This window comes from Bos indicus, chromosome 4 (assembly GCF_029378745.1).
Source record: "Bos indicus isolate NIAB-ARS_2022 breed Sahiwal x Tharparkar chromosome 4, NIAB-ARS_B.indTharparkar_mat_pri_1.0, whole genome shotgun sequence".
Classification (NCBI taxonomy): Eukaryota; Metazoa; Chordata; class Mammalia; order Artiodactyla; family Bovidae; genus Bos; species Bos indicus.
Genome location: NC_091763.1, coordinates 106,500,406 through 106,520,231, shown reverse-complemented (window position 1 = coordinate 106,520,231; position 19,826 = coordinate 106,500,406). Strand labels below are relative to the sequence as shown.

Below are 19,826 nucleotides of genomic sequence, written 5' to 3'. Positions count from 1 at the left end.
ACCCCACTTGTCTTGATTCTTTCCCTCACTATCTCCGGTGGGTCTGTCTCTTTCATGTCTCTTCTCCACTCCTGCTGGTCATCTTGGTTCTCCCTTCAGCAGAAGCCTGCATCTCCACCTCCCAGGAGCTGGGCTCTGCAGTGGGCCCAGCATCCTGAGCTCATCCTGCCTCACCTCTCCCCATCTCATTTTCCCCTTTGCAGCAGCTACACCGGCTCCTAACCTTCCCCCAGCCCGGATTGCCCTCCTCAGTCTTTTTCTCCAATCAAGCCAGTCTCAGAGTCCTAATTAATCCTCTCTCCATTGCTCGCCCGGTCCCCAAATACCCCAGGAAAAAAGGGACTGAAGCCCCCCTTGCCCTCTGTCCGCGTTCCCGGACTAGAGTACCCCTCCCCAGTACCGCCTACCCAATACTCCCCGCCTCCCTTGCACAGCGGACCCCCCAGAGGCATAACTGGCCAGGCGCCCCAGCCCCAGCGCAGCCCACCCATCTCCGGGGAAGCAAGGGGCTGCGCCGAAAGGAGGGAAGTCCAGATCTCACCTACGACCGTGAGCTTGGTGCCTGGGCCGAAATACTGCTCATAGGAACACGGAAGAAGAGCCCCGCACTCAAACCCCCCCCCCGCAGCTCCCAGAGGCTCCCGCTCGCTTCCTCTGTCCCAGCGCTCAGCTCCAGGGCAGGGAGGGGACCAAGTGCCCGGATCCAACCCGCCCTGACCCCGCCGCCTCCCGTCCTGCCCGCCGCCCGCGTCCAGCCGGCGGACACTCACCCACCACCGTCAGCCAGCTGCCGGCCCCGAAGGTCAGGGCGGCGCCTGCAAAGCACAGCCCCGAGGCGCCCCACAAAAATCGAGGCGCGCTGCCCGCACTCACCTAGTACCAGGAGCCGCGTGCCCGGCCCGAAGTACTGGATCTGAGTCACAGCCCCCCAGCCTCGCGCAAAAACCCGCCGCGCATCCCCCGGGGTCCCTGGCGGCTTCCCGGCTCACCTAGCACCGTCAGCCGGGTGCCCGCGCCGAAGTACTGCGTGTCTGTGCTCACAGCCTCAGGGCTCAGCACAAAAATATCGGTCCAGCGACCCTACTGACATCTGATCGCCCCACTTCTCTCCTAGAGCCCCAGAGCACCCCACTTACCTAGTACCAACAGCCGAGTGCCCCCTCCAAAATACAGAGGGTCGTTGCTCACAGCCCGGAGGCTCAGGACAAAAACCAGCGCTACCCTCTCCGGATAGCCCGGACTCAGCCCAGGTCCCCACGAACCCTGAGAGCAGCCCCGAAGGGAGATGGGCAGCCTCCCGCCTTTCTGCATCCCACCGGAGGGAACACTCAGGGACCCCAGCTGCCCTCCTTACCCAGCACAGTCAGCTTGGAACCAGCTCCAAAGTACAGGGGCTGGGTGTTCACACAGCCCTGGGGACCCAGGCGCAAACTTTGCCTTCCCTGAGTGCAGCAGGGACAGGGTAAGGCATCCACTCTCCAAAAGCTAGAGTTCATGGGATCATCTAGTCTGGGCATTCCACCCTCTCTCCCCCTGGAGAAGCATTCTTACCTAGCACAGAGAGCCTGGTCCCTGGCCCGAAGTGCAGCTCCCCATAGGAGCACAGTGGGAAGGGGCTGCCAAGAATTCCTCTCTCTTCCCCTCCTCCCCTGGAACACTGTGGGGCCACCCTCCTTCTCCTCCCTGGCTTCTCTCTCCCGATCTGCCTCCAGAACTAGTGGAGAAGTGGTCTGGACATGAGGTCACCCCCAATTTTGCAGAGAATGAGCTTGACTTTGGGGCTGACATGGTTGTAAAATTGGAAGAGGCACTAGGGGTGGAGGTTTTGCTGGACTGGGAAGTGTTTCAGGCTAGACCTTGCCTCTTACTACTTTTGTGACCTGTAACCTCCCTGGCCTTAGTTTCTCCATCTGAAAAATGGGATAATATCTTTCCCGTAGGATTGTTGTGCTTAATGAATTTTACACCTGCGATGCTTTCGAACTGTGCTACCAGAGAAGACTCGTGAGAGTCCCTTGGACAGCAAGGAGATTAAACCAGTCAATCCTAAAGGAAATCAATCCTGAATATTCATTGCAAGGACTGATGCTGAAGCTGAGGCTCCAATACCTTGGACATCTGATGCAGAGACAACTCATGGGAAAAGACCCTGATTCTGGGAAAGATTGAGGGCAGGAGGAGAAAAGGGTAACAGAGAATGAGATGCTTGGAAGGCATCGCTGAGTCAGTGGACGTAAGTCTGAGCAAACTCGGGAAGCTTGGCATGCTGCCGTACATGGGGTCGCAAAGAGTCGGACATGACTTAGTGACTGAGCGACAAGCACTTTCTCAAAAAGCAAGTTTTATGGAAAGCACTGCTTCTTGATCCCACTCTAACAGCTTGATTCTTCGTGTTCCTTGGAAGCTGAGTGTGGAGCAGGGAGAGGCAGAGGTGATCAGAGTCCAGGTCCCTGCAAGACCACAGAGGGACGGGCTCCAGGGACTTCTCCCAGCCACTCTCCCCATCTTAAACTGGGAGCTAGGTTCTGAGTGGGCTGCGTGGATCTGTTTTCTGAGGCAGGGCTTTTTGTAAAAGCACTTCCTCTAACTGAATCATCGTGGCCCCCCCCGAAGTCCCACAATGTTATACTGTGATACAAAAATGTCCTCTCCTCTGGTGCCCCTCCTCCAACTACTGGGCAGAGGCAGGAAGTGCAGGTGGCAGAGGCTGGTCTGATTGAGTGGGGTGAGAGGAGACAGACTCAGGGTACACTGAGAGTGGGGAGGGGCTTGGGGAAGGGCAGGGTGCTAGTGGTGGGGGAGGGGGCAGAGAGGCCCCTCCTGGAACAGATGCCACCCTGAGGAGCTCTCCTATGTCATCAGGGCTCCCCTCTGGGACTCTCTGTGCTCAGGTGCAGACTGGCATTTATAGAGAGGTGAGTGGGAGGACCATCCACAGAGCAGGTGATGTCAGCTCAGGGCAGGAGGACTCACAGCTCTGCACTTGCCCTTGGCTTCCTGGATGGGGCCCAACTCCTCTCCCTTCACTAGTGCACAGATGTTTAGTGCGCGTCTATTATATGCCTGCCTCATGCTTCGACAAGGATAGAGTCCACTGTCCAAGCGGGAAGCCCCAACCTGCCTTTACAGATTTATGACTGTCATCTCTGAACCTCACAGCCCGCTGAGTGCAAGGACCAGAAGTCCCTGACCCTGTACTTTCCTATCCCATTCGTACCTCTGGCTCTCATGAACTCTCTCCCACATGGATAACTGAGACCAACTCTTCCTGTGAAGAGCTGGCTACCTTCTTAGACTCTCCCCTGATGGTCCCAGTCAGAAACTGAGTGCTAGCCTCTGCCTGCGTTTCAGTACACAACTCACATTGCTGCTGTTCAAGTGTTAAGTGTAGACATTGCTGCTGTATGTTAAGCATTTGTACTCATGAATTATCCCCCTAAAGAATAGGGAAACTTCTTGGGGGCTGTGGCTCAGTAATCTTCATTTTCCTGAATGTTAATGAAAAGAATTGCAATGACATGTACTCAATATGTAGTCTACTCTGCTGATACACACATGCTGACAAATATGTATGCATGCTTGTTGCTATATATGCAAACACTCGTGCTAGAATGCATGCATGCATGCAATAGATTGAGAGGCTGTGTGCTGCAGGCCTGGGGTGGGGGCAGGGGGTGGTCACTGTCTGTTGCAGGAAGGCCTGAAGGTGATATCTGCTCCTGAATTGGGTCACTTCGGGTGAGCTCTCTGATTTATTCATTTCTTTAAAGATGATTTATTGGGTGCGTACACCGAACCAAGATACTATGCTACATCCTAAAGATACTGTAATAAAATACTCCTTGGTCCTTAAGGTGCCCTTCAAGTGGGGGTGTCAGACAACAAAAGGGGTAGTTTCCATCAAGTGAGGTTAGTAGCAGGAAGGAAGTGGGCACGGGGCACTGTGACAGCAAAACACAGAGGGCATTTCATTCAGTCTCATGGAGTAAGGGGCAAGGATGCTCCAGAGAAGGGTGCTAGCTGGGGAAGATGTCACTGCTGAGTCTGTAAGGATGAGTGGGAGTTTGTGTAGGTGTCGTTCCAGGCACAGGAGTGCAGGATTGCCTGAGAGCCAGTGGTTCAGAAGGCTCAGGGGTACTGGAGTGAGGGTGAGTGGGGACAAAGAGGCGGAGGACAATGGTGGGTCTTTTATACCATCCTGAGGACATTGGATTGCATCACCATAGTGACTGTGTGACAATAAAGAGCTTTGGAAGGATTTCTAGAACTAGCAAGAGGGCTGACCCTTGTTTTTAGGTGCTTTATTTTCTATCCTCGCAGGTGGCTTCCTCCCAGGTATCCTGCAGGGCTCCCCGGTGGCACAGTGGTAAAGAATCCACCTCCCAATGCAGGAGACGTGAGAGACGAGGGTTCGATCCCTGGGTTGGGAATACCCTCGGGAGTAGGAAATAGCACCCTACTCCAGTATTCTTGCCTGGGAATTACAATGGACAGAGGAGACTGGCAGGCTACAGTCCATGGGGTCACAAGGAGTCAAACACGACCGAGTGACAGCACAGGAGTGATCGGGGACATTTTCACGTCTACGTAATTCACTTGAGTGAAATTTATAACTAGCTTTGTAACTTAACCTGGAGACACATCTGCTACTGAGAAGGGATTTCCAAGTCAGTGATGTTTCTTCTTTCCAGCTGGTAACACTCTTTGGTGGTGAAGGAAGCCTAGTAATGCTCCTGGTTAGAGAGCTGAAATGAGCACTCTGGGGTCATGACCACTTGGCAGTGGGCACACCTGTGTGGTTCAGCTCTTCCTCAGAGCACCTTTGTCCAGGTAGGACAGCAAGTTCCTAGAGGCAACATTGCCATTTCTCTAGACTTCTCCAGAGGAAGCCTCTCTCTTCACCAGTCACCCCCTTTCACACGTCCTTAAGTTTCCCTGACAAGGAGGAGCATGTGACACCTCCTACCTGAGAGGACAGCAGGGGACTCTCCTTGAAGAGCTCCAGTTTGTGCCCTGACTGGAGTCACATGGGACTTCAGAGATGGACAGAAGAGATATCTAGATACTCACAAGGCAGAGTCAAGCCAGAACAGGCCATTTTTATTGGTTCAGAAGTTCAGTCCCCCTAGGGTCTGCCCTGGGTTAGGGAGATCCTGGTCCTGAGAGTTTGGGGCACCCTCACATGGCCGTGGACGCTGGGCTGAGTCCAGAGATGAGGGCAGCTCTTCAGAAGCACTGGGTAGGAACGGGAAAAGCAGAATTCCCATCAGGGCAGTAACAGGCCGGAAGCTGGCTTCAGGACTCTTTTCTCTTGACCTGAGGAAGAGAAAGTGTGAGGGTTACAAGGAGCCAGGAGTGCTGGGGACCGAGAGGAAGCCGGGTGTCCCACTGACAAGACAAATAGCAGGTCTCCTCCCAACATCCAGCCATTGGGTTTTCTGGTGACCCCAGTTTCTCCCGCCCAGCACGGCTCTTCCACTGTGATCACAGAGGTGCAAGGGGTCTTCTGAGGCATGTGGGTGAACCCCTTCTTCCTCTCTGCCCACCTCTGGTCCTGGTGGGGTCTCTACATTCCTAGGTCTGTGTTGTTGCATTTCAAGTGTCCTCTCCAACCTGCCTGCCCCATCCTGGCCCTCTCCTTACCATGGCCATTAGCACCAGGGCGCTGACCAGCACAGCGTACAGGGTGGCCTTCCCCAGCAGGATCTCATAGAGGAGGGTGGCAGACAGGACGCCTTGCTGATAAGATGCTGTTGGCAGGAAGGGAGAGCAGGTAGGTAACTGTGAGCAGGTATCTCTGGCCTCCACCCGCTTTACACCCTCCCCCGCAACCAGTGTCCATGGCTTCTCTGTCTCTGGTTCCAGAGCAATGACCATAGAGATGGAGACAAAGAAGCAGAGGGCTACTCACCAGAGGTGACACCACAGTCTGAAAGAAAAAAGGGGGAGGGAAATGGATGAGAGACTGCATCTTCTAAACCCGATTCAAAACTAAATCAGTCTTAGTCAGCACTGACCCCCAGGCTCAGAGCAGCCTCTGATCAGAGTCCCAGCGCTGTCTGTGCCAATGTGGCCACAGCATCCTCAGAGTCATGGAAGGAGGCAGCACTGGAGGGGATGGAGACCCACCACTGGGACCCTGAGCTGTGCAGGTGGGCAGGGAGGGGACCCGCCAGCATAGATGAGCTGGGTTGAGGATCTGGATCTGGGGGAGGAGTTCACCCCAAGAGGTGCCCTGTCCCCCCTCTTGCTGGGCTCCCCCCACTCTTCATTCTGCCTTCCCGCTCCTCTCCCTGATCTGTCCTCCGTCGGCTCTAACTCCCTCCCAGCTGGCTCACCTGCTCTGCCCCAGGCCTCGGCGCTGATGTTCTGGGTGACTGGCTTGGCCCTGTCCTGCTCCTCCCACTGGTCCTGGTCCGTGAGCCCGTGGAACTGGACTTGGCATCGGAAGTGGTTGCGGGGGTTGTGCCAGAAGGCCGCGGTCACCCTCAGCCGGCTGCTCAGACAGTATCTGGAGTCATCCCGTGCAGGGTCCTCCTTATAGGGCTCAGGGTCCGTGCTGACCCCAGTTGTGACCTGCTTCCTGTTCACCCACCAGGTCAGCTCCACGTGGTCGGGGTAGAAGCCTGTGGCCAGGCACACGAGCGTGGCCTTCTGGGTCCGGGAGATCTCTGCTTCCGAGGGTTCGAACACAGCCACCTTGGGCGGGTGGACCCGGCTCAGATCATCTGGAAGGACAGGGGTGGGGGCCAGGACTGGCCTGAGAGCTGGCTGGGCGTGGTAGGGGCTGTGTGTGTGAGTGTGTCTCTGTTTTCGTGTATGAGTACATGAGTGTGAGAAGGAAGGGAAGGGGGCCACAGGGTCATCCTAAAATAAAATCATGTAGCAATATGGCTACCCCGGTGGCTCAGAGGGAATCCACCTGCCAATTCAGGAAACGTGGGTTCGATCCCTGGGTTGGGAAGATCCCCTGGAGAAGGAAATGGCAAGCCACTCCAGTGTTCTTGCCTGGGAAATCCCATGGATAGAGGAGCCTGGCGGGCTACAGTCCATGGGGTCGCAAAAGAGTCGGACACAACTGAGTGACTGAGGGTGCACGCAAGCAGTATGGCCTGCCTGTTTGGGAGTCACCACCCCACGCCTGTGTGCTCAGCCTCCCTCTGCCTGCCTGTGCCCGTCCTCACCCTGCCACAGGCCTGTCTCCTGTGTCTCCAGCCCCAAAGATGGCCTTACAAATGGCATGATCCAACCTCTGAGCAAATTCTCTTCTCTTATGTTATTGTTTTGTTATTCAACATGGGAAGTTTATTTCTCTGCTTCTCACCATAATATATGGTAGTTATTTAAATAGAGCACTGGATGGAACATGAATAATAGAATTGAAGCTTGGAAGTGGCTTTAGATAGTAGTCTCTGGATGTCTCTGCATCATTTTTCCTGCTTGTGAAGGGAGAAGTCAACACTGACTGTCTGGAGCGGGGGTGGACATGACCTGATCCATGGATGCCGAAAGCCCTGCCCTCTGCTGGGAGTGAGCCTGAGGGGCTGACCAGTAAGATGACTTGGGGATAAGGAAGTTATTTGATGGATGTTTTTTATTTTTTCAGATGGCAATGTACTGATACTATATTTTTGCATACTCATGTGAAGTCAGCATTTGTCTTAGGGCATACTCATCAGAATGGGAGGTTTTCTTTGTTTCCAGTGCTTCAGGTCAACCTAGCCATTCCTCTGCCTCCAGGTACCTCTGAGTTGCCTCAGCTCAGAGAAATTGCTGTCTCACCTTGTTTTAAATTCAGGCATCTTCAACTTTCTTTGCCCCTTTGATTCCATATGTTCTACTTTTCCCTACTGGCTAGCTTCCTAAGTATGCATCTGAGGTCATCAGAGCAATCTTGATCAGCTAAGCCTCTGGTGTGTGGCATCCCGGAGGGTCCCAGGTGAAGGCATTCCAGTTAAAGCCCCTGAGGACTTCTCATCTGACTATCTTATTGCTTCTGGACCCTCTAAACCTTTATTGTATCCTGTTCTTTGCTTTGTATTGATTTGTTTTTGTTTGTTTCTGAGAAATTCTGTTAAATGGAAGACATCTCATTCTAAAGAGATGTAGTTTAGCCTGGAAGATTAAAAAAAAAAGTTCTGACACTTGCTATTTCCATGGACGTGACTTAACCTCAGAGCTGGCTTCGTGGGAGTGTGAACTGTGTAGTCACACAGGACCCCACACTTAGAAGGCCCCCCTGCTTGATATAATGTGCTGGTGTCACCACTGTGAAATTCTAAATAACTTTTTAAACAAAGTCTTAGGTGTTCGTTTTGAGGTAGCTCTGGGCTTCTTTGGTACTCATTCAGTAAAGAATCTGCCTGCAGTGCAGGAGATCTGGGTTCGATCCGTTGATCAGGGAGACCCCCTGGAGAAGGAAATGGCAACCCACTCCACTATTCTTGCCTGGAGAATCCCATGGACAGAGGAGCCTGGTGGGCTATAGTCCATGGGGTTCCAAAGAGTCAGACACGACTGAGCGACTTCGCTTCACTTCACTCTCTGCCTTCCATCAGGCCGGTGGCCCTGTGCTGCACTTCCCACCTTGTGACTGTCCCTCTGTCCCGAGGACTTTCCTGGCGGACCGGAGCTGAAATGGAAATGTCCTGCCTTGTTGCACTGGCTCCATCAGGCTTTCTGCGCCGCTCGGCCTGGTTCTTCACCCTCCTGCAGAGTCCCTGCCTCTGGGGTTCTACCAGCCCTCCAGTGGCCTTACAGAATTGACTCCTCTGACCCCCTCACCCAGCAAACACTCAGCACTTACTGGGAAAATTACAGACACATTTTTGAGCCATGTGCGATGCCCCCTGTGATGTTGATGTGCTGCACAGAAGGAAGCAGGACCTTCCATACATGTTGAAGCACTGACTACATGGCCCCACGATGAGGGGTAAGTCAGTTTCCCCTCCCTGTTGGTGAGTCCCCGTGGGTGGGCTCACCCATGTGGGTGCACCTGTGTGTGTCCTGGTGAGCTTTGGTGGTGTGTGCTTGGATGCGGGCTGGACAGCCTCAGACAGAACTCTGAAGTTTACCTGTCCTGCTCCCAGCTCACTTCTTACATATAGCCAGGCTTCTTTCCCATGCTAATCCTGCCCCTCCATTGGCACTGGGTTCCCCTGCTGCCCCAGTGACTGCCTAGGGGAGGGTCGGGGGGAGACCCTTGAATTACAACAGGTCGCTAGATACTCTAAGATACTCCCCACACAGCTACTCCTGTAAGCCTCAGAGCAGTGTTAGCAGTAGGTCTTGTTGATGATTTTCAATCCAAGGGAAGTTTCCCACAGATTCACTTGCCCAAGGTCATCAGATCATTAAAGGACCAGGGCTTGGGACCCAGGTGTACCTGTTCTGAGGTCTCCTGCTCTTCTCCACCCCGGCTGATCACAGGAACCCAGCTGTCACTGGGAACAAACACCTCGAACGGAGTCCCACTGGCTCCAACCAAACCAGTCTAACTACAGACACTTGCTGTTACCATATCATCCAGTAAACACATCAGTATTGAGGGGTCGTTCCCCTCTGGAAGCTCAGTGCTTCCATCACCAGGTGACACTGAAGATCCCTTTCCAGCGCTAAGATCCCCTTGGGAATGTTCCTGGTCTCAGCAGGAAAATATGTCTATTTGAATGTGTGTCCTGCACCATCTGGCTGTTTAACCTAGAAGACCTGGTGTGAGGAGGGGAATTTCAGGCTGGCGGGGGTGCGGTGAGGCAGCTCCATATGATGAGTAAATGCCCCCAGTAGCCCAGGTTCCCACTCAGCCCGCGTGTGCTGTACACACAGCCTAGCCGGCAGGGGTCTGGACTTAAGAAGAGAGGAAGAGGTTCGAAACCTAAATTTAAATCCAAACTTCCAAACAGTAAATCAACGAACCCTCACCTGTTTGGATTCTTTCCCTCACTGCCTCGTGTTTGTCTGTCTCTTTCAAGTCTCTGTTCCACTTTCCTCCATCATCTTTTTCCTCCTGGCCGATTCAGTGGAAGCTTGCATCTCTTCCTGCCTGGAGCCAGCTCTGCAGGGGGCTCACCCTCCTGGCCGCAATCCTGCCTGTTCCTGCCCCCCACCCCCAGCTCATTTTCCCCTTTGCAGCTGCTACACCCACTTCTACTCTCCTCTCAGCCCAGATCGCCCTCCTCAGTCTTTTTCTCCAATCAAGCAGCTCTCAGAGTCCTAATAAATTCTCTTTTTCGCCATGGTTCACAAGGTCCCTAATATCTTAGGGAAAAAACAAAAAGACTAAAGCCCCCCTTGCCCTACCTCTCTGTTCCAGGACTATGAGAACCCCAATCATGGCCCCTCATCCCTTGTAGAGCTGACTCCACAGGTGGACAACGTGGCCACACGCTCCAGCCCACCCCACCCATCTCCGGGGACAAGAGGGGCCGCGAAGAGAAGGCAGGGAGGCGTTCAGATCTCACCTGTGACCGTGAGCCTGGTGCCGGCGCCAAAATACCGCTCACTGGCTCACAGAGTCCCAGTCCCGCAAGCAAACCCCTCAGAGCACAGCTGCTCGCCCTCCGGGTCCCAGAGCCCGGCACCAGCCAGGGAGAGGACCAAGCGCCCGGATCCGACCCGCCCTGACCCCGCCGCCCGCGGCCAGCGCGCGGACTCTCGCCCACCGCGGTCAGCCCGCTGCCGGCCCCAGAGGTCAGGGCGATGCCGGGGCGCCCCACAAAAAATCGAGGCGCGCCGCCCGCACTCACCTAGCACCTGGAGCCGCGTGCCCGGCCCGAAGTACAGCGTCTCTGAGTCACGGCCCCCCAGCCCCGCGCAAAAACCCGCCGCTCATCCCCCGGGTCCCCGGGGGCGTCCCCGCTCACCTAGCACCGACAGCCGGGTGCCCGCGCCGAAGTACTGAGTGCTTTGGCTCACAGCCCGGGGACCCAGGACAAAAACCAGCGCTGCCCTTCTCTGATGCCCAGACTCAGCCCAGGTCCCCACCGACCCTGAGCGCAGCCCCGAAGGGAGATGGCAGCTGCCCACCTTTCTGCATCCCACCCGAGGGAACGCTTAGGGACTCCAACTGCCCTCCTTACCCAGCACAGTCAGCTTGGAACCAGCTCCAAAGTACAGCTGCACGGCGTTCACACAGCCCTGGGGACCCAGGCGCAAACTTTGCCTTCTCGGAGAGCAGCCGGGGAGGCTCCAGCGCCCACTCCCCCAAAGCCAGGGTTTGGGGGAATCATCTAGTCTGGGCATTCCACCCTCCCTCCCCCTGGAGAAGCATTCTTACCTAGCACAATGAGCCTGGTCCCTGGCCCGAAGTGCTGCTCCTCATAGGAGCACAGTGGGAAGGGGCTAGCAAGAATTCCTCCCTCTTCCCCTCCTCCCCTGGAACAGTCTGGGGCCACCCTCCTTCTCCTCCCTGGCTTCTCTCTCCCGATCTGCCTCCAGAACTAGTGGAGAAGTGGTCTGGACATGAGGTCACCCCCAATTTTGCAGAGAATGAGCTTGACTTGGGGGCTGACATGGTGGTGAAATTGGAAGAGGCACTAGGGGTGGAGGTTTTGCTGGACTGGTAAGTGTTTCAGGCTAGACCCTGCTTCCTACTATTTCTGTGACCTGTAACCTCTCTGGCCTTAGTTTTTCCATCTGAAAAATGGGTTAATATCTTCACCAGGAGGTTGTTGTGAGTGCTTAACAAATAACACAACTGCAAGTACTTTGTCCAAGATCAAGTTTTGTGAAGATCCCACTCTGATGGCTTGATTCTTCGTGTTCCTTGGAAGCTGAGTGTGGAGCAGGGAGAGGCAGAGGTGATCAGAGTCCAGGTCCCTGTGAGACCACAGAGGGACCTGCTCCAGGGACTTCTTCCAGTCACTCTCCCCATCTTAAGCTCGGGGCTAGGTTCCTGATAAGCTGCATGGGTCTATTTTCTGAGGCAGGGCTTTTTGTAAAAGTACTTCCTCTAACTGAATCATTGTGCCCACCCCCCAGTCCCCACAATGTTACACTGTGATACAAAAATGTCCTCTCCTCTGGTGCCCCTCCTCCAACTGCGTGGCAGAGGCAGGAAGTGCAGGTGGCAGAGGCTGGTCTGATTGAGTGGGGTGAGAGGAGACAGACTCAGGGTACACTGAGAGTGGGGAGGGGCTTGGGGAAGGGCAGGGTGCTAGTGATGGGGGAGGGGGCAGAGAGGCCCCTCCTGGAACAGATGCCACCCTGAGGAGCTCTCCTATGTCATCAGGGCTCCCCTCTGGGACTCTCTGTGCTCAGGTGCAGACTGGCATTTATAGAGAGGTGGGTGGGAGGACCATCCACAGAGCAGGTGATGTCAGCTCAGGGCAGGAGGACTCACAGCTCTGCACTTGCCCTCCAACTCCTTTCCCTTCACTAGTGCACAGATGTTTGCTGCTAAGTCGTTTCAGTCATGTCTGACTCTGTGTGACCCCATAGACGGCAGCCCACGAGGCTCCCCTGTCCCTGGGATTCTCCAGGCAAGAACACTGGAGTGGGTTGCCATTTCCTTCTCCAATGCATGAAAGTGAAAAGTAAAAGTGAAGTCGCTCAGTCGTGTCCAACCCTCAGTGACCCCATGGACTACAGCCCACCAGGCTCCTCCATCCATGGGATTCTCCAGGCAAGAGTACTGGAGTGGGGTGCCATTGCTTTCTCCAATAGATGTTTAGTGCATGTCTACTCTATGCCCGCCTCATGCTGCGACAAGGATAGAGTCCACTGTCCAAGCGGGAAGCCCCAATCTGCCTTTACAGACTTATGACTGTCATCTCTGAACCTCGAAGCCAGCTGAGTGCAAGGACCTGAATGCTGAGTGCAAGGTCCCTGACCCTGTACCTTCCTGTCTCATTCATACGCCTGATTCTCATGACCTCTCTCCCACTTGGATAACTGAGACCAACTCTTCCTGTGAAGAGTCTGCCACCCTCCCAGACTCTCCCCTGATGGTCCCAGTCAGAAACTGAGTGCTAGCCTCTGCCTGCATTATAGTAACTCGCATTGTTTGTATATTAACTCTTTCTATCCATGAATTATCCCCTAGTGAACAGGGAAGATTCTTGAGGACTGTGACTTGTATATCTTTATTTTCTTGGAGGTTAATAGCAAACATTGCAATGATATGTGCTTAGCAAGCGGATGGCTATTCACATGCACACATATACAGAGACATATGTGTATATGCACGTGGTTGTATATGAGAGACCCATGTTAGAATGCACGCATGTGTTGCCATAAAGAAGGCTGTGTGCTGCGGGATTGGGAGGGGGAGGGTCCCTGTCTGTTTCAGGCAGGCCTTAGGGTGATATCTGCTCTTGAACTGGGTCACTGTGGGTGAACTCACTGATTCATTCATTGATTCCAAGATAATTTAATGGATATGTACACTGAACATGGGCTTTCCATGTGGCTCAGATGGTAAAGAATCTGCCTGCAATGCAGGAGACCTGGGTTCCATCCCTGGGTCAGGAAGATCCCCTGGGAACGGGAATGGCAAGCCACTCCAGTATTCTTGCCTGGAAAATCCCATGGACAGAGGAGCCTGGCAGGTGGCAGTCCATGGGGTCGCAAAGACTGAGCAACTCACACACACACACTGAACCAAGGTACTAAGCCACATCCCATGGCTACTGTAATAAAACACAACTCTGCCATCGTGGAGTGACCTTCAAGTAGGGGTGTCAGACAAGAAAAGGGGTAGTTTCCACCAAGTGTGGTCAGTGTAGGAAGGAAGTGGGCACAGGGCACTGTGATATCAAAATGCATGGTGCATTTCCTCCAACATCATGGGGGTGGTGCAGAGGCACAGAGGCTTCTTATAGGGAAGATATCACTGGTAAATCTTCAAGGATCAGTAGGAGCTTACATATTTGCCATTCCAGGTAGAGGAGTGCAACACGACCTGCAAGCCAGTGGCTCAGGGGGTTCGGGGTGACAGGAGCGAGGGTGAGTGTAGACAGACGGAGGACAACAGTGGATCTTTTATGCCATTTTGAGGGCTTTGGGTTAAGTCACCATGGTGACCATGTGACAATAAAGAGCTTTGGAAGGATTTCTAGAAATAGCAAGAAGGCTGATCCTTGGTTTTAGGGAACTTTATTTTCCATCCTCTGAGGACTCATCAGGGGACATTTTCACATCTGCTTAATTCACTTGAGTGAAATTTCTAACTGGCTTTATAATTTAAACTAGCAGACACACTTGGTACTGAGAACAGAGTCCCAAGTCAGTGACTTTTCTTCTCTCCTGGAAACACTCCTTGGTGGTGAAGCAAGCTGAGTTGTGAGTGCCCTCGGGGAGGCTGCGTAGGTGACACAAATGACTTTGAGCTTTGTTGGCCATGAGGTCATGACCACTTGGCAGGTAGACACACCTGTGTAGGTCAGCTCTACCTCAGAGCATCTTGATTAAGTAGGACAGAAAATTCCTAAAGTTAACATCAGCATTTCTCTAGACTACTCCAGAGGAAGCCTCTCTCTTCACCAGTCACCCCCTTTCACACATCCTTAAGTTTCCCTGACAAGGAGGAGCATGTGACACCTCCTACCTGAAAGGACAGCAGGGGACTGTCCTTGAAGAGCTCCAGTTTGTACCCTGACTGGAGTCACATGGGACTTCAGAGATGGACAGAAGAGGTATCTAGATACTCACAAGGCAGAGTCAAGCCAGAACAGAGCATTTTTATTGGTTCAGGAAGTTCAGTCACCCTAGGGTCTGCCCTGGGTTAGGGAGATCCTGGTCCTGAGAGTTTGGGGCACCCTCACATGGCCGTGGACACTGCGCTGAGTCCAGAGATGAGGGCAGCTCTTCAGAAGCACTGGGTAGGAACGGGAAAAGCAGAATTCCCATCAGGGCAGTAACAGCCGGAAGCTGGCTTCAGGACTCTTTTCTCTTGACCTGAGGAAGAGAAGGTGTGAGGGTTACAAGGAGCCAGGAGTGCTGGGGACCGAGAGGAAGCAGGTGTCCCACTGACAAGACAAATAGCAGGTCTCCTCCCAACATCCAGCCATTGGGTTTTCTGGTGACCCCAGTTTCTCCCGCCCAGCACGGCTCTTCCACTGTGATCACAGAGGTGCAAGGGGTCTTCTGAGGCATGCGGGTGAACCCCCTCTTCCTCTCTGCCCACCTCTGGTCCTGGTGGGGTCTCTACATTCCTAGGTCTGTGTTGCTGCATTTCAAGTGTCCCCTCCAACCTGCCTGCCCCATCCTGCCCCCTCCTTACCATGGCCATCAGCACCAGGGCGCTGACCAGCACAGCGTACAGGGTGGCCTTCCCCAGCAGGATCTCATAGAGGAGGGTGGCAGACAGGACGCCTTGCTGATAAGATGCTGTTGGCAGGAAGGGAGAGCAGGTAGGTACCTGTGAGCTGGTCATCTGTGGCCTCCTGCCCTCATAGCCCCCACCAGGGTCCATGGGTTCAGCATTCTCTGATTCCAGAGCAAAGATAATAGGAGGTGGGGACATAGGAGGAGAAGGACACTTACCGGAGGTGACGCCACAGTCTGAAAGAAAGAAAGGGGAGGGAAGTGGATGAGAGCCTGCATCTTCTAAACCCGATTCAAAGCTAAGCCAGCCTTCCTCAGTCCAATAGCTGGCAAGATGCTAAATCTCGGCAACAACCACGTGAACTTGAGTGGATCCTGCCCCAGCTGAGCCTTCAGATAAGACTCAGCTTTGGCTGACATCTGCTTGTAGCATCTTGAGATAAACAAGCCAGCTAAGCTATGCCCAGATTCCTGATACATTAAAACTATGCAAGAATAAATACGTGGTATTTTGAGATGCTTAAAACAAATAAACGAAAAGACCTACTAAGCTAGCTTTTAGTCAGCACTGACCCCCAGGCTCAGAGCAGCCTCTGAAGTCCCAGCACTGCCTGTGCCAATGTGGCCACAGCATCCTCAGGGTCATGGAAGGAGGCAGCACTGGAGGGGATGGGGACCCACCACTGGGACACTGAGCTATGCAGGCGGGCAGGGAGGGGACCCACCAGCACAGCTGAACTGGGTTGAGGATCTGGATCTGGGGGAGGAGTTTGCCTGAGGAGGTGCCCTGTCCACCCTCTTGCTGGGCTGCCCCCCGCCACCCTTTCACTCTGTGTGCAGCCTTCCCTCTCCTCTCCCTGGATCTCTCCTCTGTCAGCTCTGACTCCCTCCCGGCCGGCTCACCTGCTCTGCCCCAGGCCTCGGCGCTGATGTTCTGGGTGACGGGCTTGGCCCTGTCCTGCTCCTCCCACTGGTCCTGGTCCGTGAGCCCGTGGAACTGGACTTGGCATCGGAAGTGGTTGCGGGGGTTGTGCCAGAAGGCCGCGGTCACCCTCAGCCGGCTGCTCAGACAGTATCTGGAGTCATCCCGTGCAGGGTCCTCCTTGTAGGGCTCAGGGTCCGTGCTGACCCCAGTTGTGACCTGCTTCCTGTTCACCCACCAGGTCAGCTCCACGTGGTCGGGGTAGAAGCCTGTGGCCAGGCACACGAGCGTGGCCTTCTGGGTCCGGGAGATCTCTGCTTCCGAGGGTTCAAACACAGCCACCTTGGGCGGGTGGACCCGGCTCAGATCATCTGGAAGGACAGGGGTGGGGGCCAGGACCGGCCTGAGAGCTGGCTGGGCGTGGCAGGGGTTGTGTGTGTGTGAATTGAGGGCAACAAGGAAAGGGGACACGGCATCATCATAAAATTATATAGCAGGAGGTTCTGTTTGTTTAGGGGTCACCATCCCAATCTTCTGCTATTAGTCACCCTCTTTCTTGGTTACCCCGTGGATATACACTACTGACTGCCTCCTGCTCTCCCTAAGGTGGCATCATATCCTGAGTTTTCTGGCTTTGTTTGAAATGTCTTATTCTTGCAGCCGTGTTGGAAAATCCATTAAGTGAGTATATCTGTTTTCTTCCTAGCTCAAATCCCTCTTTGGTGCATGACTATCTAATTTTCAGACCTGGAAGTAATTATAGGAGAGCTGAATAAGCCTGGATTTTGAGACAGAAGATTCCTCCTAACAATATGACCTGGAAACCAGACTGACTGAATCTAATAATTATTTTTCTGTTTTTGCAGGGTGTATATGTTTACCTGTTTGAGTGATAACACATATTAATTAGAATTAGCCATTCTTCCCTGGGATTTCCCAGGTGGCTCAGTGGTAAAGAACGTGCCTGCCAATGCAGGAGACATAAGAGACGTGAATCGATCCTTGAGTGGGGAAGATTCCCTGGAGGAGGAAATGGCAACCCGCTCCAGTATTCTTGCCTGGAAAATCTCATGGGCAGAGGAGCCTGGCAGGCTACAGTGTTGCACAGAGTCGGACACAACTGAAGTGACTTAGCATGCATACATATTCTTCCCTAGAAAAGATACTTTTCCTGTTATAGCTGACATGCTTTTCTCTATATTATACTGAACCCACCTTTTGTTTTGCTTTTACATGTAACCTGCTTTGGGAAGCCTATGTGCCTTTGGCTATTATCCTATCTGATGTTTCAAACTGACTCCTACACGGGTGCTGGGGTGTGTGGGAGCTGGCCCAGAATGGCTGGAACCCCATTAAAAAACTGTTCTGAGGTTGAACCCTGTCTTATTTCTTATTTCCAAACCTCCCTACTGACTTTGGAATCCTAGTTCCAGTCATGCATTATATTCAAAGCAGCAAAAGTGTTGAAATGAACAAACCCCAAAGTCTGAAGGCCAGTTCATCAGAGGGTTCCAGGCCCTTTCACACGCCTGACAAATGGGAGAGAATTTCTGAAATTGTTGGAAGGCAGGCCCTCGTGTGAGGACGTGGAGGAGTAAAGTAAAACCAAAAAACACATCTACCTTTCAAGCATCCTCCGTGTTGCCAAAATGCACTGAGACCTGTGTTTAGCTCTGTTCTGGGAGCGAGTTTGTGGAGCAGAAATGTGGCAAACCCAGATGTCTCCACTTTATCCAAGTTTGGGGAATGTTTCTATTGAGAAAATCAAGCCCCGGTTTGTGTCTGTGACACAGTGAGGATACACAGGAATGGAAGGGATGGCGGCATCCTCTGAGTCCTCTACAAAGGATTTGCACACGATTTGTTGTTGCTGTTCAGTCGTGTCTGACTCTGTGTGACCCCATAGACTGCAGCACGCCAGGCTTCCCTGTCGTTCGCTATCTCCCAGAGTTTGCTCAGACTGGTGTCCATTGAGTCAGTCAGTGATTCCATCCAACCATCTCCTCCTCTGTCGTCCCCTTCTCTTCCTGCCATAAGGATTTAGTCCCTTACAATTTCAGAACTCCAAGAGACCACCATTGTCATCTCTGTTTTATATTTACATCTCCAAGGGCCTGAGCCAGTTTAGGTCACTTTGCAAATTGCACGAGAGCCCCTCTTCCCCCAGAACTGATGCATTTTGAATCCCAATGATCTGTACTTTCCAATCTCCACCACGTTCCCTGGCATGTGCTCCCATCTGCAGGGCAAAGCCTGCTCCAGCTGACCAGTCTGGTAGGAGCTCAGTGGTCCATTCCTCTGGCTGTGTCTACAACTCCAGCCCAGATCCACCTCACCCTTGCCCGCTTCCTCCCGAGGGTTGTGATGGTGTGTTAGTGTTTAATCATGAGCCACTGGCTCCATTATCTCAGCACAGATTCTGAGGCTTGACACTATGGGGCCTCCAAACTATTACTCCTCTTTCTGCCTTGTCTCTTGCTAAAAGGGTATAAGTTTCCAGTTGTAACAACTTGTTCAGGCTTACCTCCTCTGACCCCACCAAGTGCAGTGCTCCCCAGGGACACTCCTGCAAGCTCAAGTGATGCTGTGACCTGGACCTCTGCCCTCAGGGCTCAGGAGCCCCCCTCAGACCAGCTCAGTCTCACCAAGCTGCTCCCCCACTGCCTCCTGGTCTCTTAAACCAGCTCTGGACGACACGCATGGCTCTTGGAGACTGGTGGAGACAGAGGAAGGATGAAGGACAGACAAGGATAGACGAAGCACGAGGAAAGCAAGGACAGGTTCTGAGCTGGAGGGAGGTGCTGGGGGTAGGTTTTAACATAGAAGACAGGGCTATGCGCCAAAAGGGGCTCAACAGTGCAGGATTGGAGTTAGAATGGGGGTGGGAATGGAGACGATCAGATAAGAAAGGGAAAGCGAACAGCACACCTGCCAAAACAGGAGCGATGAGGAGTCCTGGAGAACAAGAAGAAGAGGGAGACAAGGCTGGAGACAAAGCACAGCTCCTCAGAGCCCTGGGCCAAGTAGCCGCATCAGACGCAGTGCAGCAAGCTGGAGGTGCTCCCTTGGGAGGGAAAGGTGGCTCTGACCCCGCACGCCCTTGCACCCCACTTCCCACCCGATACCTGTCACGATGAGCCTGGTGCCGATTCCAAAGTGGAGGGGCGAATTATAGGCCCACAGCTGCAGGTGGCTGTGGCAAAACCCCCAGAAACCTCAGGCAGGGCAAAAGTCTTAGGTCCTCGAGAGCCGGAATGGCCATTTTTTTCCCTGCTTGGGTTCATGGCGCTGGACCAAAGGGATGCCACCAGGAAAAAGGCCTAAGCACACTCTGGGGAAAGGTGGGGAAAGAGGAAGAAACTTCGGAGGAGCCGATCCACGCATGTAAGAAGGAGGGGTGAGCTTAGAGGTGTGAGGAGGCAGCCTGTGGGCAGAAGACTCAGATGAGAAACAGAGGCATCAACCGAGCTGCCTCTAAAGCGAGGGCAGGGGGCTTCCCTGGTGGTCCAGGGGTTAAGAGTCCGCCTGCCAGTGTAGAGGACACAAGTTTGATCCCTGGTCGGGGAAGATCCCCTATGCCGCGGGGCAACTAAACCCGTGCGCCACAGCTACTGAGCCCAAATGCCTAGAGCGGGTGCTC

The 19,826-nt window shown here is 53.6% G+C and overlaps 1 gene segment (V, D, J or C); it reads right to left on the bottom strand.

Annotated features, from left to right (window-relative positions):
* Positions 1-19,826, bottom strand: part of LOC109557711 (T cell receptor beta constant 1-like) — a gene marked incomplete in the record, with an annotated part of 426,686 nt that overhangs the window by 3,974 nt on the left and 402,886 nt on the right. The window contains 1 exon segment of the C gene segment in view: positions 1,552-1,596. Within this exon segment, the coding sequence occupies positions 1,552-1,596 (45 nt within the window).